The 23981-nt window shown below is 43.4% G+C and overlaps 1 protein-coding gene across 1 annotated transcript in view; it reads left to right on the plus strand.

Annotated features, from left to right (window-relative positions):
- The window catches only part of LOC119161145 (nose resistant to fluoxetine protein 6-like), a 195389-nt gene that overhangs the window by 92634 nt on the left and 78774 nt on the right, over window positions 1-23981 (plus strand). Inside the window, exons 4-7 of the mRNA XM_075876715.1 lie at window positions 17623-17707; window positions 22304-22392; window positions 22990-23160; window positions 23640-23733. Of these exons, the coding sequence (XP_075732830.1) occupies window positions 17623-17707; window positions 22304-22392; window positions 22990-23160; window positions 23640-23733 (439 nt within the window). The remainder of the gene's footprint in view (window positions 1-17622; window positions 17708-22303; window positions 22393-22989; window positions 23161-23639; window positions 23734-23981) is intronic.

A 23981-nucleotide genomic window follows, 5' to 3' on the forward strand; every position in this document is an offset into this window, starting at 1 on the left:
ACCAGCAGAACACAAAAAAACACGTAGCGCAAGCACATCTCAAAACACGGCAAAAATCGACGCCAAACCGATCCCTGCCAGGCGCCCCAAGGCCCCCACCAGCACACGTATAGTGGCTATAAAGGTTTTCCTAATGTCGTGAACGGGTGCCTTCCCAAGAGGCGGCGGAGAAACCAAATTCTATGTACCACGACACGACGCTGCCTGTTGCTGGCGCGCTGGCGACGTAGATTGACGATGGGCTGAAGCTGGCGGCAGTGAAACTGCGTCCCTGTTGCATAACTCCTTTCCGAAACACTCAATTAAACCATAGATATTTTCACTAATTATCTTCGTGGCCGAGATAGAAGGAAATAAATGTACTTTTTGCTAACCATACAGCCTTCTACAGATGCACAAAGTAGGAGTTTGACGTAATGTTGTATCACGCACAAAGATTACTTTCTTAGCAAGAAATCTTCTTAAAAATGCAATACTTTGCCAGTGCTTGCCCCCCCCCCCCCCCAAAAAAAAATCAAGGTGGATGTTTCAGCTGGCAAAGGCTGGAATAGAATGGTCAACAAGTAACTGCCAGACTGGTGAAGTACCAACAAAAAAAAATATATGCAACAGACGATGGACGCACACGTTTTTTTGTTTTTTCTACTTAGAGCTGTCCATACCAATTGTTAATTTGGGAAATGTACCCTCTTTATTGTGCTTTTCTACGCACGCAGAAAAAGCTGCGAAACAATCCTTGAAATTAAGCGTGTCAATTGCTTTCAAGATCAGTTTGTCTAATTTAGATCGTACGTGCAAGGGGAGTGGGAAAGACATCGTCACTAGTTGTTGGAAGGGGGGGGGGGGGTTCCTGTTGGAATTCGGCACTGGAATTTATTTCTAACCTGCGTCTTCAGAGGTTTGAAGTAAGCCCGTGTGCAGCTGTGAATCTGTCTAGCCGCTCCAACGTACTATATGGCTGAAACGCAAAAAGGACATCTTGTTTTGTGCCAATATGCAAAGGCGGATACAAGTCCCGCGAAGAAAAGGTATTCTTATTTAGAGCTCCCATTGACCCAGTACGCCTGCAAGGGTGGGCACGATAGATCAAGATGAAAGACAAGAAGCTTGGCGAAACGTGTGTGGTGTGTTCGCGACATTTTGGTGACCGCTATGTCAACGTTCAAACACGTGATCAATAGCGAGGTTGTAGAAATTGATCATGAACGACCAGCATTTTGATTTCCTTCAAGCTTGGGAACTCGAACAAATTGGTTGCCCAATACATAAGCAGCGGCTCACTGGAGTGGTGATAAAATTTTATGCATTCACCAGGCTGCTGTTTTTTTCACAAAGTCACTGAATATATACCGTCACCTCAAAATGGGTCAAAACAAAAACACCTGAAATTGCGGCGGTGCCAGTAACCACGATTTAAAAGTCACGCAAGAATTTCGATTTTTTTTTCTAAGTGTCATTGCATTGATAAATCGAAGTTTGCATCCAGCTGTTGCTTGTTTTTCTCTTTTTTTATGTTAATGTACGTGCATTCGGTTTGTCGCTGCTTCCTGATATCTGTTCAAAATTTATTCCTCGTGTGTGCTTGATTTTCAATTCATCGGGGGCTGATGCTCATTTTTAATAATTCCTTATAATTTAGTGTTTATTTCATTGAGATATACCTGTCTTTATTTCTTTTTTAATGTTCACCTACATTCTGCATCAAAACATTCGTCTTTGCATCTTTTTATCTCGTTGCTGTATTTTTTTGGTAAGCGCTGTAAATATATATGGATATTTATGTCTTTATACTAAAACGGAACTGTGTGGAAAAGAATGATAATAAACTGGGACTGAAGCCCTGAATCTTCTACATCTTCGTTCCGTACGCGCCTGATGTCCCACTTGATGACCTGGCAGTATACTCCAAAATTCTGTTTTTTTCTCTTGTTTACAACCTTGTTTACAACACAGGCGCCCTGTGTGAAGAGTACAGTGAGTTTGTACCATTACCAAAAAGATTGGCTTCAACGAGAAACACCTGAGAGTGCGAACTGGGACACGTAAATGCCGCGTGCCAAAAAATGGTTGCGCCCTCTGGCTGCTGTATCGTAAAATCTTTCAGCTTCTGCGCCTCGTTCGCGACACTAGGAAAGTTTTCTAGCCACCATAGCACAAATATTATGGTTACAGCCACGCAGACGTAGATCGCATTTGCGCACTAAAATAATCTTTGTTATTGCATCTAAATATAAACAATATACGTAAATATATGCTACACAAACAGTTAGAGCACGAAATATTTTTTTATTTTTAGAAAAAAATTAAAAGGCAAACGCGCGAAATTTTAATCGTTCGCAGGTGCTACATAGGTAATGTAAAAAATAAAAAAACAGCAGCGGCCATAATTGCCACAAAATACTCAGGCCTTTTGAATAAAAATTATACAATCGTTCATGCAGGCATGTACACGCAAGATTTTGTTGCGATGATTGATGGCCCTTATGCATAGGCCCTTCTGCATAGAGGGGGGGGGAGGGAAAGGGGCAGTGGCCGTTTTCCCCTTGGTCACTGGAGCGATGTCAAACTAAATATACAGCAAAGAAAACAACTAAAATAAAAATTTACGCCATGGTACGCGCGTGTATTTCCCACGTTTCACTATATATATATATATATATATATATATATATATATATATATATATATATGTTGTGCGTGTGTGTGTGGTTGTAGGAGTGTGTGGGGTACGTGTTTGTGTCATAACAAGAAAAGGAGGGGGGGGCGAGAATTGGGCGCAGTCACTCACTCCTGTGGCTGCGGCACTGGTAAGAGCTGCTTTTGTACTACCGCTTCTTACCGACATGTGAGCTAAGGTGCACTTGCAGGTAACATTCTGCAGTAAACATTAAGGACACATTTCAGAGGTAACAAGAAGGAATCCTTCCACAGGATGGAAAGGATTTCGTAAACATAGAGTAGTGTCTTTCAGGCAACATATAGATTAAGGAACCTTGAGGACACATCTCAGAGGTAACAAGAAGGAATCCTTCCACAGGATGGAAAGGATTTCATAAATATAAAGTAGTGTCTTTCAGGCAACATATAAAATAAGGAACCATAAACGTCATGCAGGACATTAGTAAGAAACAGACAGTACATTGACAGGACATCAACATTTTAATATGGGTGCTTCAAGCTAAATCAACAATTTTTTTCTTGTGTACGGTGCCTGCACCAGGAGCGACGACCATCGATGCATCACGCTTTCAGCAACGTAGGCTCTCACTAAAATATGCCGGCCGTGCTCTGACTGGTACTTTTCTGACTCGTATGAAGATGCAATCTTCAGCTGGTAATTTGGTACACCTTAGTGAACAATCTAAATGCACTTGCGTACTTTTCAGCGGATTGTATTAGTATTTTCTTGGGTGGTTTTTAAGTTGTGGATATCTCCACAACTGCAAATCTACCCTGTGGTACGCCGGACGTATACTGCTATATCGTCGCTTTAGCGAGAAAACTACATAATAATAAATCGTGTTCACGCATATGTACTGGACAAGGCATTATAAATATTCTGTTCACGTTGACCAGTAGCATGAGCGAGAAGCGACTCTAAAAGCAAAATAATATCGGCAACTCAAAAATATCCCTCAGCTCATTTGAGACTTTTCAGAGTTAAGATGTGAATTCATTCAAAAACTTTGTGCTCTTGCCATTATCCACACGCCATTCGGTGTCCGGAAGCAATTCGTTAGTATTGAATAAAGAAGCAATTCGTATTTAGGAAGGAATATTGCGTCAATTTTGACTGTGCGACTTATAAACATTAAGCCAGATGGCGTGTTCTTTAGATAAGCAGTCATTTTATAACATGTGGAAGTGTTATGGAATGGCATAGTCAGTAGAGTACGCATTTAGGAATCAGAAGGTGGTGAGTTAGAATCCTGTCATTGGGCTTTATTTTTGTCTTTTAAATTTGAATGTGAATGCGCGCCATATCACTTCTTTTACCTATATATTTCTTTATTTATGGCGAATAGGTTTAACCTTGTGAAGCCATTTTGCGCGCAGTACCTAGCGCTTCCCAGTAACAAGCAGCCCCAGCGTCCCAGTACCAAGCGCGATACTGGGTCCATAATCAGGTAAGTCGCTGAATGCTGGTACCCAGTGGCGCTGGGTTTCGCAATAAAAAGGGTACGTTGCGTGATTGTTTTGGGTTGTAGCAAGACCAGAAGAGTGAAAAAGACACAGAAAAAAGGTAGAGAGGGAAGTTGGTCATGTGGTACTGCTTGAGTGGTTAAGCTTTTGATCTCTCCTGTTGTATTTGCCAGGCTTCATTTTCTACAAATCCCGTATCAAAATGCTGGTTGGTATGTGTTTTATCACAGCTGCGCCAAAGCAAAATAGTCGCCATGGATATACTGTGATTGACGTGGGATAACCTGCTAAATTTTCGTTGAGGACAATATGTCTGCAGTTCAACTTCCTAGGTTTTTTTATGGCTAAGGCATAACGCCCCAAAATCACCATATCATTATGAGAGGCGCCATAGTGTAGGGTTCTGGAAAAAGCGACCACCTGGGATACTTCAACGTGCACCCAATACTGAGCCCATCGGCCTTCGTCTTCACCCCCATCGAAAATGCAGCCGCCGCAGCGGGTATTTGGTACCGTGATCTGCGGATCAGCAGCTGAGCACCCTTAGGCACTAGACCACCACAGTGGGGCAACTCCATAAAGTTTTTCTCAAAAGCAAAAGCAACAAGGCGGATAACGAGCACTTCGGGAATAGGTATTTATAGGAACAGGAATGAATAGAAAACGTAGAATAAGCGATGAAGAACACTGAAAGGCGATGCGAGAAACAGCGGAGGAAAAGGAAAGATTCAAACGCGAGTGTGAAACCCTAGAAGACGGGTTTGATACGAAGCAGCAGACTTGTTAATATATGTAGCTAGCGCCAGAGAAGAGCGAAGAACAGTTAAGAGTGGCGCGATCCAAAGGCATAGCACATGTGAAGCACATGTGAAGCACATGTGAAGGTAGCAGCATGTTCAAGAATGAACCGAGGTTGGCAGCTGCAAAAGAAGCTGCGCTTAGAGGAGAGGCCACCGAAAGTCAGAAAAGGTGAATTGTGGTGCTGTGGAAGGTGAATTCTAGTGAAACAGCTAAGATCGTGTTAGAAGATGTGGCAGAGACGCCAGGCGAGGTTGTACTGACGGTTGATCTTGCATACAAGATTGAAGGAGATTTTGATCCGCTAAGCAAGAACACCCACGTAAGATCAACCGAATGTACGGAAGTCGCGCAGGCTAGAGCAGTTGTGGACAGCTCCGAGGCCTGTGAGCCTGGTTCACGTGATAGCATAGCCACTGGGAGTCCTGCATGTGATGTTCAAGGGAATTTCGACCCACTACTCAGGAACACCGCGTTGAACAGAGGAGATGGAGTGATGGTACAGATTGGTCAGTACAATGCAGTTGGGGCAGCTGCGGGGAACGTGAGGTAAGTGCGGAAGAAAATGGCTGCACTGTTACTAAATGCGGTAATCTGTCCACCAGTAATAATAGTGAGAGAAAATATCATTTGTACCTAAACAAACGCTGTGCGAGCAAGGCTAATAAAACCAACGAAAGTTGCTGGTGAGCAAGAGATGCAAGCGAGATGCTCAGAATTGGAACCCATATAGAAGAGTAGGCGGAAAAGGGTTATTGAGAAAAGTGTGCGATAAAGAGCACAGCCAACTTTAGGTAAGGCAATAAACGTTCGAGGGCTGCAAACAGAATGAGGCGTTTGTCGTTGGTGCCAGAAATGTCTTGCATGCATCCGAGCCATCGGAAGAAGAGAAATTGAATTGCGCATTGGGCGAAAATGCAGACAGAAGGAAGGGGGAAGTTAGTCTCCCGTCGTTCTACCCATGGCACATTTGATGGGGCATGGCAGTGCAAGTCGATGGCTTACAATGAGTAGCTGAGCATGGGGAAGCACGCAGATCAACAGCGAGGAGCCTGGTCTGGTCTGGACAAAGCGAATGCGTTTTGTCATTGTTACATTCATGGTTCACCAAAAAAAAAACCACTAACGTGACCTCCACACGTTCGTCTGAAAACTGAGTGTAAGCCGTAAGCTTTTGAAGCCCGTCGCTAGTGGATTCGTTTTCTTTTGAAGTTTTGTTTTGACTGTTTGAGTTGGTTTTGGTTTCTGAAGTGGTAATTAACTACCTCGGCTACTAGAAAGTGTTAAGGTAACTAATTTTAGGTCTTGTTTATTGCTGAGGCATTGGATTTTTTTTAGGGTAAGCGTTCTGTGTTTGCCTAACAACACGCATAGAACGTTTTTGATGGTAGATGCAAGTAGTTGAGTAAGAATGACGTCAGACGCTCATTTTGAGTTAGCGAGGATAAGCAAGAATATTCTTTCAATTTTTTAGGATGCATGCGAATGTTTTTTTGTTCATTTAATGTTTTGTTCACATGTGTCTGCTGTGGACGTTGGGAAAGTTATTTTGTGAATTTACATGTATGTTTTACAAGAAGGGCAACCGCAAGGATAGTAGTTAATTCAGCAGTAGCACTATGAAGTGCGTTTGCGGACGTGTAAGGTGAATGTTCTTAATGTTGGTGGACCCCGACCGTTAACCTTTCGTCTTCTCAAAGGAAAATGACGACTAGCATGGGCAGCACAAAATCTTGGAGCTCAAAAGATAACGTGAAACTTAAAGGTTTTGTTTATTATTGTGAGCCCTAGTTGAATTTGAGTGGAATACTGACGCTGGCACACAAGTATGCCATGAATGGCACACCCTTTGAGAGATCATGTTCTACGAACACTGTTTAGTTGAAAGCTTATTTTCGAAGGAGGATAGGGATCTTCGGCGAAAGCTCTGAGAAACGTTCTGACTGCGTCTTTGTGTTTCGTTATGGAATTTGAAGAAGGTTGTTTTTAGATGATTTTTTGGACTCGATCTGTCTCAGTGTAGGCATGGTGCTCTCTCGTGCCTATGGTTGTGTATATGTATATGTATTCCCAGGAAGAAAGCAATGAGGAGCAAACGGGAGAGTCGTTCGCTGGTCATCATCAGCAGTGGCTTGTAGGACGCCCCCAAACGACGACGCTTCAGACAACCTGTATGGCTGGTGACCCCCAGGATGAGTCTCCCGCCGGTGGACGAGCTTTTGACCGGTGCTTTGGCCGACGAGGGAGCGGCATTTTTCATCAATAAGGTTGCCGATGGGCTCCCGGCATGTGGTTCACCGTGTATCCTCGTTGGAAGCAGGAAATCGAGGCCCCTTGCCATCACATGCCGTGAAGAGTTCTCCGAGACGACCCCGATGGCTTCCGCAGATACAACATCTTCCTTGGAAGAAACATCAGTGTGAGCCCCGGTGACAACTCGTCCACTGATTGAGCGAGCAGTTCGATGGACCCTTTTGCGCGTTGTTGCGGTGGCCTCTTTTCATGCACGCTGCCGTCTGAGCGTGGCAATCCTCACCCAGCGGCATTCCCAAGGCAAAAAAGAACCACGTTGACGCCACAATGCAGTGCATTTACCATGGCTTAATAGTGGATGTTTACCCTGGGCGGGAGTGGGCGTCACACCCGGAAGTTTTATTTGACATATTAGACAGTGCAAATTGATTGGACCCATTCAACTATACTGAAAGCTGAGAAAATACACTCGTTATAGTGTGCTGCCCAGCACATTCTAGTGAACTCGCCGTTTACAGAATGTAAATAAACGCTTTGTTAGGTTCGCCTTACTCTTGCCTCGGCATCTTCATCGCGGGTCTCGTGTGGCTGCTTAGGCATGTCGCCACACAATCCAATTTTATGAAATTTTATATGCACTGCTACAATACACCCATGACGACGGCCTAATATAAACAGTACCAAAGCAACAAAAGAAACTGTTCAATATATATTGACGCTTACAATGTTTGTAAATATCTTTAGCGTCATTTTGTATTGTTTCACCAAATAAAAAAGTTACAAGTGCGTCACCTTCAATATCCTTCGCATAAACATCGATTCTCAAGTTACTTGGGATGTGTCGAATTTTATTGCAATGACAATTGTATTGACGCTCTCGGCTGAATTTTGCCGTCACCATCGCCGTCACGCCCCGGGTATTTATGTGTAATTATATATTGAAAACTGCATAAAAATAAATATTGAGGAAAATTCTAGCGCCATTAATCAGACATTCAAACAAGAAGACGAGGGGTGGCAACAGAAGTGGGCGAGAAGTACACGTGGAGTGTGGTGGCACGGTGTTTGCAAGATGGCGTTTGTTTAGACGGCAGCGAGAAAGACGGTTCGCCAGGGTCACGGTCATGATTTTGTCCCGAGTGCGTGGCAGGTGCCAAGGGTCAAAGCGGCTTGCTTCGCTTGGCTTCAAGCGTTGACGGTTCCTGGTCCACGCGTCAGACGAGAAGTCTGCTTGGCTTCGTCGACCCCAGTCTTCGGCACAGACATGCTCCATCGGTGCGTCTACTTCAGCGTCGCCCTGCTTTCTGCCAAACTCCTGTGGTGCCGGCATCGCAGTTTATATTGCGCGTACGCAGACGTGCCCGGAAAACGTTTCAAGTACTCGCCAGGGAGACGTTCTTGTGTTGAGACTCAGCTTGAGCTTGTGTTTTGCTTCTGGAGTTTTTTTTGTGTTATAACGCATTGTGTACTACTCATACACCGTCCTTTTTGTATGTACTTTTGTATGTTTCTTCATAAAGTGAAAAAAAAAAGAAAACAGCTTACCAGTTTCTTCGGAGTGTTGCTGTCCTCGACGCCACTTGTTCCTATATATTCAGTATTCAAAGAACCTCGTTACACCGTCCCTGCCTCAGTACTTATCTCAGCGACTCCTATCGCCATCTCTTCGCACAATAAGGTTTTCTTTTTCCATTCCCTCTCCCTACCACCTCTATCTCATCGTACCTTCAGACTTTAATGGTGGTCCCATGTTGCCTTTTCGTAAGATCCGACTCCACCCCTTCGTGGCACCTCCTTGCACCTAACCAATTACTGCTGTTGATTTGACCTATGTCCCGGTCGGTCGGTGTGTGTCAGCCTGGAAGACTTCCCCCACAGCCTAAACCAGTGGAAAGCCCTCTCTCAAGCAAAGAAAAAGCAATAAAAATGTACAAGCTCCAAGTTAAGAGAGGAAAAAAGGTGATCTGCTCAATAACGCGAGCATTATGGGCGACCAGGAGTTCTTACGCTAAGATAACGTGTGCTGGCTTTATTGCCCGATGCGTCGCGTTTTGAGCGCTGCGCTAAACAGCCTCTGTATCTGACGCCTGACGACCTGATGCACAAGCCGGCTTCCGACACTTCCAACCTGGTGTTTTCGTCGCCATTTTTCACCATCGCCACTCTTCTTCCTTGAACGCGAAAGACAGCCATTCGTGGAGAACGCACACAGAGCACGGCAGCTGCGGAGAGTGACGAAATGTCGGGCCTGGCCTGGCTGTCAAAATGCAGGAATCATCGTAAGCTTCGCTTATAAATGGGCACCTTTTGCAACTACGGGATGATAAAAATAGGCACAATTCGCGGCACTCACACCGTACCCTCGCGGCATAAACTCGGTATAAATTAAGTGATACATATTTCTTTGCCTCCCAGCCCAACGTCTTCCATGAAGTTTTCTTTTCTTTTTTTGCAGTTCTGTCTTTCCTCTTGTTTTTGTTATTTTCTCTTTGTTCCTTTCGATACTGATGCATGTACCGGTGCGTTTTTTTCTCTTTCTTTCTCGCTCTGCTCATGGCGCATAGGCTTTTGCGCATGCACTTTTTCATTTTTACAAAACCAGTGGTCAGTTGTGGCACTTGCTCTTCTTCTGTCATTTAACACCCACTAAGAAGCTGCCGACGTGAAATCTTCTGGGATTAGCCTTGATCTCACGCATTTTAACACTTAAAATGCCAATTAGACGTGCATTAACAATGTATCAAAAAAGATAGCATGTATTTGGGGTCTGTGTTCTCATTAAAGAAACTACCTGTGTTTTCTAACGCATTCTTTTTTTTCTGCGGTAAAAATTGCCCTTTGTGAACCACCATGAGCAGCAGTAGGCTGTCTTGTACCAGGTCTGCCCCATTGTTTTTTGCAAAGTGGTTAGTAAGTGTTCACGGAGTAGCAACCATAGCTCTTATCACTTGTGAGCGTTTTTCGGCAACTATTTTCAAAATCTAAAATAACGAAGTACCATATAGCAAATTAATTTTTACAGCAAGCTAAGCGCAATTTCGGGTGGTCACGCTTGATTTCAGCTTCAATATTCTTTTTATTACAAAAGAGATAACGCGAGAGCCACCATGATATCGGATATAACAAAACAATGTGTAGTTCACGACTTCATTTTTGTGCAAGGTGTGGTTAGGACATCAAAAATTGGTTAGAAATGTGGTTAAAAATTTTGTGGAAACTTTAGAAAAAATAAGGAGCGTCTATACTATGAACAAGACCAGGAGACTGAAAAGGTACTTGGAAAAACTACAGCCGAATGAAATCGCTCAAGCATCAATGACAGGGGCAGAAACTCCTGATACCTCGCATGTATTCGCTTTCGACAGCGGCGGTTGCCGGGCATCCTAATAAAAATGAATCACGAACAAAGAATTTTTTATGATATCACTGGCGAGGTCCCCAAATAGAGGGAAAGGACGAGAAATCAAGAGGAGGAGGGTTGACATGGTAGCCCTCAATCAGTATGAGGTAACCATTAGCGGCGTATTGTGTGCAGTGCAATTAATAGAGCTGATGCAGAGCGCGGAGCCAGTCCCCAACCCATCAACTAACGAAGCTGATCGGTTTCGTGAAGGCGAACGTGGGAGAGCTGCGCACGAGAAATAAAGAAGACTACTTCGTTCCCACTGTTCAAGAGTGGAGGTTCGGGCTTGGACTCGGGCAGACGGTTGAGGCTGCAATAAAGCGTCTCTTTACCGGACTATGGCTCTTCCTTCGCGCTGCCACCGTGCACTCTAGTCATCGGGGGACCCATTCCGAACCTCAAACATCTTCCCTGCTTAGCAAGTGTAGAAGCTAGTCAAAAGTAGGATGAAATTAACTGCCGCTGTCGACCTGAAGTGGATAGCCCACAGCCAGGAAAGCGCTGAAGTCCGGGAAGTTGACAAGGCGCTCACCGCTTTTGGGATCAGCTGGTGCGCTGCCAGGAGCAGCATAAAGACGCTCGCTGCTTTTGGACCTGTTGGCGTGCTGCGATGCGCAGCATTGGAATCCAGCAAGAGCCTGCTGATCAACTTTGGAGCCAGGAGTTTGGTAGTGGAAGAGCGCGGCGCGTCAGCGAACGAGAGCAGAGCAGCAGCGACAGTTGGTGTGACAGACTGAGACCGCGACAGGGGTGGTGTGGTGGAGCACCCGAAGCATCACAGGATTCATAGCAACCAGCGTTGGCAACGATACCGACGCCATTCCAACCAACGTAGTCATCGGGCGACGCATCATTGCAAGGTGAGGCCTGCTTTGTGTTCCCTCGCGGCCCCCTCCAAATTTTTTTTACTGAATGCACTTGTGTTCAGGCACACGGTTGGAGATGGCGGACTCAGATAGAAATGTGATTGAAGGTGAGAGTGTTAATGAACTTGATTGCACTCGTGAGTTGCAGCTTGTGATTGAAGTGTTGAAGCTCAAGCTCGAGCTGGAGCAAATCAGGTCGTTGCGTGCTTCATCAGAGGATCCGGACAACCGGAACCAGCAGAGCAGTATCGGAAGGTACGCGAAAAAGGTTAAGGCAGTGCTAGCACCTATGCTCATTATTGAGCATTTGATTCCGGTTTGGTTCAAAAACGTGGACGCTCTTTTTGCGGCATTGAGCATTCCTGGGGAAGTACAGGGCACAATGTTACTACCATTCTTAAGTGAAAGGTTGCGTACATTCGTTGCCAATAAGGTAGAGACTGGGGTGATGCCATACTCAAATTTCTAGTATAAAATGTTAAAGGAGCCGCTTATGACTCCGAGCGAGTACCGTTTGTTGAAATCAAAATAGAAGCAGGCGAGTCTTGGAGCCAAGTGACGGCGCGCCTAGATACTATGTTTGCGTACTACGTGAGAAGTAGACAAGTGGAGACATTTGAAGGTTGTCAGGAGTTGCTTATAGCTGACAGGCTAAAGCAGTTGATGCCAAACGATCTCCTCTCACTGGTCACTCAACAGGAAGTGAAGGGCTGGTTGAAGGCCAAGGATATTGCGCAGTTTTCCGCCAATTTTGAAGAGAGCCTCGACAACGCTGACAAGCAGGGTTGTTGCCGTGGTACGGCACCAAAAAATTTCAAATATAGGCCGCAAGCCAAACCATTTGCTAGCGCGAATTTCAGTTCTAATTCAGAAGCGTGTTTGGGCTGCGGAAAACGGGGCCACTTTCAGAGAGATTGCGAGCTATACCGTAAGAATGCTGCTAATACAGACGAAATTTCATGCGTGGCTTCCCAGATTAAGCGAACATTTGAAAGCCGAGCCACACCATCGCGACACTCTGCGGTTATGAAGAACTTACTGACGAGGAATCCGCAGATCGAGGTCCTCGTAGGAAGTGAGCCCTGTTACGCACGCATTGACTCGTGTGCGGATGTCACGGCAGTACGAACGAATGAAGTATCCACTGAAATTTTGCGTCATAGTACTGGCAGATTAAGATTAACTGGCACCTTTGGGCAAGGTGTTACTGCGTGTCTTGTGTGGGTACCTCTCGGATTTCCAGCCCCACCAGGAAGCGTCGCTGAGCTGGTAAAATTGCGATGCACAGTGACCAATCAGTTGAATACGAGTGTGCCCGCAGCGCTCACTCCCGCAGATTACGAATGTCATCGTCGTCACTGGCAAGAGTCACTGGAAGATCCAAAGGAGGGTAATACGAGGGTGAACTGTGTAAGACAGCAAGTTAGACCGGAGCAGTATTCACCGATGAGAGAGCCAGAGCATGTGCTATGAGATTACAGCCCTAGTGCTAACACCGTGCAGCGGACAGTGGAGAAACAGGACGGCCGAGCAAGGGAGCCGCAAATGACTAAGTTCTCGTCACGTGTAGACCAGGCGCTGTTGAAATGTTGCAATTCTGCTGCGGAATGTAAGAAAGTGGGCAACGAACGACTTGGTCAACTCGGTCGAAGTAATCTCGATGGTGAGAAGGAATGACATGAGTCACTTGCAATTGTGCAGCGTTAGGAGAAAAAGGGGTCCCACGCCAAGTTAACTGATAAAGAGCAGTTAGAGGGGAAGCGGTCACGCCAGTCAGTAGAACCAAACTCGCGCTGAGACGAAATGTTAGCACACGACAACTCTTGCGGTGGTAAATTCTCAGAAAGGAAAACGAAAAAGCGCATTAAAAAGCGGCTAGCGTTGGGGTTTTCTGGTGGAACGAGTGGGTTCTACGTCGTGTGTATTTCCCGTTCAAAACGAAAAGTCGTTAGGCCAGGACCATCGCGTGTGCGGCTCAAGTGTGACGTGGAGCCGTAAGATCTTTGTAGAGTTGAACTACCGTATTCATTGAAGGTTATTTTTGTTCCAAGTTCTTGATTTAATGCTCTGAAACGTTTTTTTTCTCGTGATCGCCACGGCGAGAAGTTATTTTTGTTACCAGTTTTTTTTCTTTTTTTTAGTGCTTAGATATGTCATGTTACCGAAGAGTGGTGGCATTGTGAGAGGCTTCTAGTGAAAAGTCAGTTATTTATCGGTAATCGCTATTCGAGAGTGTCGAACACGCGACTGTGAAACGTAGAGGCACAGGTAGTCTTTGATTGTGTTGGAGGCCTTCGTGTTTATTTCTGAGTTCATGGCAACCAACACCAGCCAAGCTTTTGTTTGGCCAAAGACGTATCGGAGACGGCCATTAGGGGCTGCCTCTCCCAAACGATAGGTGAATGTGAACGATCAGTCGCATTATTCACTGAGAGGCAGAACCCCTCGCACCAGTAGGCGTTCACACTTGAATGAGAGGTGAATGTGAAAAAGAAATTGTTTGTATTGAAGACACGCTGAACGAGGCTGCTTGTGCTTTTTCGCGTTTAGGATGATCACTGGATTGCGTGATTGTGACTGTTTAGTGACAAAGTGATGTTTTGTCTGTTTGATATGGTTGAGTGCTTTTCGTTGTCTTCGTTGTCGTTGTAGCGACTGAAGTCGTTTCTGTGAATGAAATGACTGTACAGGAGTTTGCATCGCACATTTAGGTTATGTGCGTTATGTTAGGGTGAGTCGAAGAGACTAACAGTTCCGGCATGATGTGAAAATGTTCTGTTTGTTGTACTAAGCATTCTTGTGTTATTTTTGAGAGGCGAGCTGTTCTCTAAGTGGTACAACTTTTTTAGGTGTAGTAGAAATGTTGTATAAGAATAAATTTCTAGATAAATTAGGGTGGTATTTTTTAAGTAAGTTAACCATAAGTTTTTTTCTTGATGCGATCCGTTGAGACCAAGATATACCTATTGCGCTGAGTCCGTCACTCTGATTGTGTTTCGCGGGGTCTAGAGGGCGCATGGAGTGGGTCTCACGCGTTGAGACAATGGCCAAGTGGTGTGGCGAATTCGAAAGACAATAGTCACAGGACTATGCACGGTGCGTGTGCCCTGCTTCAAGCTAATTCAAACTGACTGACGCTGTGGTCTTCATTCTGAGTGCGTTCTTTAATTTTGTGCATTAGGAGAGTGTTTTCTCTCGGAGGACCGTTTGAGCATTATGTGTCGCTGTGTCTATTTTTCGCAGAAGGATGCGAAAGTTCTCCTGTTCCGATTAAAGTGAAAATCGGTTCACGCATGTGCGCGCACCGAGAGAGAAGTTATTTTGAGTGACTTTTTTTTGTATCGCGTTACTGGACATCAAGTATCCAGTAACACTCTCGAGGAGGGAGGAGTTACTATGAGGTAGCCATTAGGACGTGTTGTGTGTAGCGCAATTAATGCGGCTGATGCAAAGCGCGGAGCCAGTCCCCGACCCGTCAACTAACGAAGCTGATCGGTTCCGTGAAAACGAACGTGGGAGACCTGCGCATGGCGAATAAAGGAGACTCCTTCGTTCACACGGTTCAAGAGCGGAGGTTCGGGCTTGGACTTGGGCAGACGTCTGAGGCTGCAATAAAGCGTCTCTTCAGTGAACTACGGCTATTCCTTCGCGCTGCCACCGTGCACTCGAGTCATCAAGGGGATACATTCCGAACCTCAAACATCTTGCCTTCTTGGCTGGTGTAGAAGCTAGACGAACGGAGGAGAAAATTGATTCCCTCCTTTCCCACTTCACATGCAAGCGAAATGCACCCGTGTTTCTTTCAGGTGCGCTAGCGGCTTGAGCAATGCGGCCATAAATAATTGTTAATGTCTTTTTTCAACTTTGTTCATGTTTTGAAAGGGGCGAAAGTTAAGCTGACTGATTTCACAATAAGATGAAACTTGATCAACGCAAATTAAATGCACTTTATTGCAATTTTTGTACAAAAACATACACGTAGTTAATTTACAACTGATTTATGAACATATTTAGCAAACGTTGTGCCAGGAATATCCCAACAAATGCGAAAATTTTCAACATTCGTGAGTAGGACACAGTGTATTTGACGCAATCACATTTCGTATGATGACGCTCATAGTTTTCTTAAAAACCTTGACTATCAAATACGGCTGATGTTCAGAGTCACGGAGAGGCTTGAAGCGATGAAAAGTTTTTCGAGAAAGAAAGCTGCTAGAAACAGAGTTTCGGCAAGTTGAATTGTCTTCGTCAGGGCAACAGCGTTGCCTTGACGAAGAAAAGTTCACTTGTCAAAATGTTGGCCCCATCGACATTTTCAGTAATTGTTTTTACAAGCATTTGGTTCATCACGTGTCTTTGAGGTACATTGTTAGAAGGAAAGACTGACAAATTTTAATACCGCGGCTACAAGATATTCATCAGCAGGAAGCCTTTATGACAACATTTGAACTACATGCCGAAAGTAAAAGCAACTAAAAGTATGTAGCTGAGTCAACTCCCAATCGAGCCTTTCAACTATAGCGTTTTCCCGACAGCAGCTTGGCTGCCGTATTAACCAATTAGTCAACCGACACTGCAATTCTGTCAGTCCAGTCAGGCTTGCAGAGAACTGGGTTTCTTTATTACTTCAGTGCTCAACTTCCATGTGTATAACGACGGAGCCTCGCGCGCGGAACAGCACGAGCTACGTCTGCAGTCGCAAATACGACCCATCTGAGAGTGCGCGGCGCTAGTAATGTGCCTGCCTTGCAATACAGATCGTTGTTTATCACCGTGGATGCACCAACCGCTTTGGCCGTCGAAAGCGCTACGAACACTTTAGCGAAAAACAAAACAAAAGCTAGCAAAAGCGAAGCTAACCTTTCTCGCTTTGATATGATATCATAAAGCGAGAATAAGTTTAGAGTATAAAAGGCGCTTATACGGCCAATTGATTTCTTTCTTCTTCTTTTCTTTCGGTTCTATAATGTTGACAGCACTTGATCGGCCAAAGCAGTCATTGCGGCCGCGAAAATAAAGAAGCGTAGAAACTGCAAGGCAGGTAAATCACTGGCACTGCGGATGCTCAGATGTTGTGCATTTGTGACTGCAGGGGCCGCTTGTGCTGTTCTGAGCACAACGCTCCGTCGCTATAGACATGATGGTTGAGCATTGTTCTCATGCAATATCAACACCTGCTCGACTATTGGGTTCAAATTCTTGTCCTCACCCGCTGCCTTGAGGAAACGCTGAAAAACGTTCGCAGAACTACAAATCCCGGGTTAGCACACCGCAGAACAGCAGAAAACATGTGTTGCCCTATTAAGCCATCTCGGAAGATAGCATTGTTGAACTGTTCGGCATAGCGCACTTTGGCTGCTGTTCTCAGCTCGCCACAATTTTCTGTTTTTATCTTTCCCGTAGGTGACATGCCAACCAAGCGATGTAATTGAGCGCAATACAACTTCTGATATCACTGAGCGAGGGGCGACAAGGAGCACTTCCCGTGATCACTTCCCGCGATTCGCCTGATTTAAAATTCACGAAATAAGGAATAAGAAAAGACATATAAACAGAACAGAAACTCTTTGCAGGAGTATCAAATATGTTTTTATTTGTAAAATTTGTGACAACCAATAAATGTGAACATTCACACTAACCACACTTCGTTCAACCGGATCTTATGACGCCCAGCAACTGCGGCGAGCGTACATGTTCTTTCAAACCGAAACGAGCACCAGGTTACCGGGACTTGGCAAAGGCCCTCTTGTGCATGCACATCGTGGGAAACTTCGCTGTCATGGTGTATTTGTTTTCATATTTAGTAGTTTACCACGAGCCAGAATAGCAATTGCTAGAGTTTGGCTACATGAACAATATCTTATAAAAAGAACTAATTCATGCTCTACACTCCAGTTTTTTACAAAAGGTTTGTGCTATATTTTGCGGTCTGGCATGCCTCAAACACGAATGCTTCAGTTGTGTAAATAATGTTGGGTTGCTCAGTCACCCAAACCTCTAACGTAGGGGTGTAGAGGTTACAGAAATAGACATACAAATAAATACTTTAGTTTTTAATAAAGAGTGTGCTTTTCTTTAAATGGATGTATTATCTGATATGCACAATACAATTACAAGCAAGGCTTCAATAAACCATTGAATTTTTTTGCGTATATTTAGTCGCAGGAACTGGTGTAAAAGTTGACGTGAAGAACTGCGTGAGTAATGAACCAGAAGAGATGAACAGAGCCCAAATGTGCATCATGTAAGTGTGTACGAAAATGCTTTATTCGTTTGATTCCTTATTTGGGAATGTTTAAAGCGAGATTGGATTACTGCGTTGAATCTCAATAGTAGGTGGTACAGCGCAACAAGTAAAATTGAGGCGAGAATATGATGTCACACGGTAAAAACACGCAGTGTGTAATACAATACGTGTAGCATGTATAGTCTGTGATGCGTAGTACGTGTAGTCGTACGTGTAGTCAACAGAGTACGTATTGTCAAATGCAGTAACTGTTCCTACACCCGGTAACTGCAGTTTCAAGCCGAGAGTGTCGAAAAGCTCACTTAGTTTATGACTGAAAGGCTTCAGTCGTAAGTGGATTGTGACCAGGTGTGCTTGTTTTCTCGGGGAGCTCTAATCAGTCACGCTGGAGATTTCACACCATCATTTACATGCGAGTGAGGCAGTCACACGTTAAATGTATACTCTGCAAATAACTAGCAGTGTGTATAATATGGTTTCGGATTGATGTATGATGGACGCTAGTCCTATGTAGGAATAACAATATATAGGAAAAAGCGTTGGAAACGACAAGACATTGAATTGGAGGTGCTTCTAGCCACCTGACAAAGGCCCAACTTTTTTTTCTGTTGTTCGGATAGATTGTTACAGACGGGTTTAGTTGCAGCACAGATAATAAAGAAATTTTAAATGAGATTGATTGATATATGGGGTTAACGTGTCAAAACAACCATATGATTATGAGAGACGCCTTAGTAGAGAGCTCCGGAAATTTCGAAAACATGAAGTGTTTTTAACGTGCACCCAAGTTAGAGTACACGGACCTATAACATTTCCGCCTCCCTCGTAAATGCAGCCGCCGCAGCCGGGATTTGATCCCGCGACCTGCGGGTCAGCGGCCGAATACCTTAGCCACTAGACCGCCATGGCGGGGCAAGTTCTATACGAGAAATTGCTGCATCGAATGAAAGAATATGCGACCACAAAGACGATAACAACAACAAATGCAACACAAAACCCAGTAGAACAGTGAATGTACTGCGAAGTATACAAGATTGGTGAAAAATGATCAGCCATATTTGTTTGCAGCAGCCGCTGGATGAAAACCATGTTTTTGGCCGAACACTTTGCGTAGTTACTGGAAATATCAGAGACAGGTGTTCAAGTAGTATAGGTAGAAAGTAAATGAAACACCACAGGAATGCTGCGAATTCCCACATTGAAAATAAACAGAATGGTGCTAATGTGCCAATCATGGAATAATGAACATGGATGATAAGCATTTCACAGGTGAATCGTTCCTGGGTGTAAGAATATCTCTCCATTCTGCTGATAATGAGGATATCTTGGAGCCCCACCATTATTTTTTCAGTGGGAAGGTATCAACAAGTCAATATTTGAGAAGGTGGGGGAGGGTAGATACTTATGCGTGTATTTGGGTAAAAGGGGGTAGGAAAAATTTTTGGAGGGTGTGCTGTTCTTCGCCGGCACCATCTGCTCGCGCAGCTCCTATAGTACTAGAGGCCACCGGCTGTACTTGGCGGAGGTACTTATCATGAAGAAAATAGTGTATTAGTTCCAATGATGCTTAATATAGCCACATGAATATACCTAATCGTGTTTTTTTAGGCTTGTATGTGGGGCCACTCTTGTTTCTCCTGCATATTATTGATAGTCAGAATTTTTAGCATTCCTTCAATGATGACGTCTGGAGGCGACACAAATATTGTCTTTCTTGGGTCTCGTCTGCACTTTGTAGAGAGTGAAGAAAATATAAAATATATTGCTGGCGGAAATATCGAAATGTCTGACAGCAAATGGTATTGAACACAGCATTTGATTTACTCTAGGGCAAATGATCAAAAGCTTAAATTGCAATGAGCGCCAATGCTTCTTCCTTCTTATGACAGTATAAACCATCGGTAACAAGAAAACTGCAATCACATGCAAATCTGAACGTTTTTGTTCCGCAAGAAGTAAAGCGCTATAAACGAGAGGTAATGTTGCCATGAAGTTTATTGTCCATTATTAAGAGTACGTTAGGTGCAGCAAATAAATAACAGGCAGCTGAGAATGGCAGAAAAGAAGTAATACAGATAGTGTGTAACTGGACGTTACAATGCGTATTGATCATTTGGAATATTGAAGTTTTGATAAGTGACAAGAAAATCATAAGTGTTACGAGAACAAGAGCTCCGTCGCGGTGGTCTAGTGGCTAAGGTACTCGGCTGCTGATCCGCAGTTCGCGTGTTCAAATGCCGGCTACGGCGGCTGCATTTCTGATGGAAGCGGAAATGTTGTAGGCCCGTGTGCTCAGATTTGGTTGCAGGTTAAGGAACCCCAGGTGGTCAAAATTTCCGGAGCCCTCCACTACGGCGTCTCTCATAATCATATGGTGGTTTTAGGACGTTAAACCCCACATATCAATCAAAGTTACGAGTACAAGAGTAAATATATGAGAGTATGACAACAAACTAAAACATAATACAACACTAGAGCATGCTCACGAGCGATAAAAAGGGCACTAGGTTTGACTAATGCGCGAATATCAAACCACGCCTTCTGCTTCCAAAGATCGATGTGAAAGCAAATTTTATGGTTAGGATCAAAACCTATGCGAATAAAAGTAACAATATTACAAGCTAGAATATATTTAATGAGTAGTTTTAGTTTATGTATAGATGTTATTAGGACATCAGCACTCTTAAGTGAGTAATTAATTTTAGTGGATTACGGACTTGATAACGGTTGCTACACCAGTTAATTAGGTTGATCAATGAAATATTCAACCTTCTAGTACATAAGAGCAGCCACCCCCTTCTAATAGTGCTTGATTGCCGACCTTTAAATCGCTAAATTGAGTCCCGCACAAGCCGTCACGCTTCAGTTGACCCGAGATGCTACTCGCCCGTGCACTTAGACTTGCGTGCACGTTGAAAAACTTGCAGGTGTCGAAATGTTTGCATCACTGCAGTACGATATTCATCATAATCATTATCGTGATATTGGTGCGTAAACCTGAGTATTTAGGATCCTTGTATTACTAGCATTAAGACTTGTCAGAAGCAAATATGGCAGTGTCATCTGCGTATTAAGCGCTATGATTGTTAATGAAGGAGTTAGGAGAATCCGGGAGATGGTTCTTATATAAAATGAGAAGCAAAGAACCTTCTAATAAGCTTTGTGGTAAACGCTGTTTATTGCACTGAATGTATATATTAACGAAATGCTAATATGAAAAATCACGTTAGCTTTATATTTTCGAAAGTATCCAGTTCCGTTGCTGAAATATACATGAGAAATTTGATTCCATTGTGGATCAAAAATGATATTTATTATTGTGTTTGTAATCTTACCTAAATATTGTTATTGTTCTTGTGAGGCTCCTTGCTAACTAACTTGGAATCACTATATCCCTCATAAAAAAGGCTGTATAGCCATTATTACAATTACATGTCTGGACAACCCAAACGAACTGCGAGAAAAAAAGATTACTAAACGTGTATAGCTTAAAAATCCATCAGTTGGCTCTTTAGGTACTATGTTTAAATTTATACTTGCCATTTTAGTCATATTAGATGATCCTTTAAAGTCTCTATTTCATATATTTCTATATGTCAGCAAATCGAATAACTGTATCGCAGTGAAGTATTGTTCCCAAACACTGCACTACCGAATCGTGACACTCAATGGCAATGACAAATGTACAACCGAAATAGTAACTCACAAATGCTGAAAAACAATAAACCGTGAACTATGATTTGTGCTTCTGCAATAGCTTATATTATGTTTATATCACGATAACTCACGAATTCGTATTTATTGTGTAAACTCCAATAAATATTGATTTTTATTTTGCCATTAGTACATGAGCCTACAATAAGGATAGAATGACTGCAATTTGTACATCTTTTTTCAAATTGTTAATTTATCTCTCTATTGACCACTTCGCCTAATTTTAAGATTTCATTACCAGGAGCATGTCCTACGTGCTGAGAAACTTCCGGTCACTTCACTTATCACACTTTAACACCAAATCATAAACCTTCTTGTTTACATAAGCACAAGATATACCTTGCGCTGAAGTAAGGAAAAACTTGTTACCCTATTTTGGTAAAAGGAAGGCGTTTAAAACCAAGTGCTATCTCTTTTATTGTTTTGCGTAGCCTAGAAGAAACTATAATTGAATTGTTTGTCCACTCACCAGAAGAAAGATGTTCAAAACATGCGGGGTTTTCATTATAGCTTTTATTCTCTGCCAGTGCTGCTAAGCTTTGTCAGTGAACCCTTTTTTGTAAACAGCAACTACGACTTTATGTAATTATTATTGTACATGCGGCTTTGTTGTCCAATGCGTTTCCTTACCAAAATTTTCAATTTACACCATGACTTAGTTTAAGTACTTGGTGCTTATGTAGAAACGGATGTTTCAACATAAGCACTTGAATAAAGTTCAATTTAGTGTCACGTCATTTTAACTAAACGCCCAGTTGTCGTTGTATCCATAGCAATTTGGGCACGAAGAACTAGAGCATGCCATTTTTTAAGCAACACTCAGTAAAAGGACCTTTCCCATTACACTCATTATACTTCAATCATTTGTGCCATTTTCAGCGCATCATTGGTTGTTGTTGCAGCTATTATTGTTGCTGCAACATGTCTTGACCTCTACGCTGAAACGCAAGACAAAAAACTGATGAAAGGTGCGTAAAAGTGCACAGTATTCTTGTTGTTTCATGCAGTTTAAAGATGTCTGAAAGCAGAATTATTGAAAAGCGAAATGTTTTGTTTCAATGACTTTTTAGTGCAATGTTTGTTAATAGGCTAAACAGTTTGAGTGTTTGCTCTCAATCGCCTCGTACAAACGTCCCAACTTTACGCGCCGAAAAGCATATTTCTTCAACTCACCTTGTCTGCGGCCAGGAAGGGAATCAGTTCAAGGGCATAATGATGTCACACTTATTGACAGAAACTCAAACACGCGTCTACAAGAGCGTATACTCATGCGTACTTCTACTTTATCGCGCAAGTTAAAACACGCTGAGTTGCGCACGTGCATAAACGTCTAGAAGTCATATACTGGACTGGCTGGGTACATCTAGAAATGCTTGGCGGGGATCATCCAAAAACACACACGTCCAGAGCTGCAGGTGACGATTGAGCAACATTTCGCTTGAAGAGATACGTTTTTGCTAGATTTTTTTTCTGCATGCAGTACGGGTTTTCCAAGTACGATCTGCACAAGACAGTACTTTCAAGACAACGATTGTGTTTATTGGACTCATAATTTTTCATTGCAGTTCTTTCGCACAACTACTTCATGGCGTTTTCAGTGCTAAGAAGCAGCAGGCTGCTGCGAAGCACCCAACCAAATCACAACTTCGATACGCGGTGTTTCCATGGACTCCGGTTCTTGAGCATATACTGGGTCTGCCTTACTCATATGTACGTCCTCTTCAATGCAAATATATGTGAGTTACTTTTCAGATCAGGTCTGTGCACTGCAATACATCTTATCTATGCATACTGCGATACTGAATGAAGAAATAGTGGACGCGGCGTGCCAAAGATGATAAAGAAATACGTTTTTCACATGATTGACTACGAAAGACTTGTTTCATTGATATAGGATATTTCTCCATGTATTAATCTTGGTGAATGTTTCCAACGAGGCGCATCTTGCCCCCATATAAACATTTCTATATTCTAGGTGGAACACTAATAAATTAGGTTAAATCAGTGTAGAATTACCTCAAACTCATTCCGAGCATGCGGGTGCCACTGCAGTGAATCACCCCTATAAACTGTATCACTTTGTCATATATAAGACATAATCTATTTTTGGGCTGTGTATTCACCTGATATTAATACCATAAAATTATCAGATATATTGTTCATTGATAAGAACGTTACCTGTGCCATGAATGAATTGATACTTTTCATCTTTCAGCGAGGCTAATCAACACTGTGCAATTCAGCCAGCACTGGACGTCACCCATCCTAATCGCTGGATTTTTAAGCGTGGATACCTTTTTCTTTTTGAGGTGAGCTTCATACACCTTCTACGCAAACGTAACAAGTAAACAAACCGTATTTCAGCCATTCAAACTTCAGTTCTGGAAAAAAAACAGTGTGTCTTCAAATCCGCTCACGCGTATAGAATTTTGTGAGTGCCACGACACCCGAAAGCTGAAGCAGCACTTGGGCGGTAAACAAGATGATGTCTTCAAACTATCGCGTCACGCATGAGGTTAGGAGACTAGTCCCCGTACACCAAGGCTATTCTGAAACA

This window comes from Rhipicephalus microplus, chromosome X (assembly GCF_043290135.1).
Source record: "Rhipicephalus microplus isolate Deutch F79 chromosome X, USDA_Rmic, whole genome shotgun sequence".
NCBI lineage: Eukaryota > Metazoa > Arthropoda > Arachnida > Ixodida > Ixodidae > Rhipicephalus > Rhipicephalus microplus.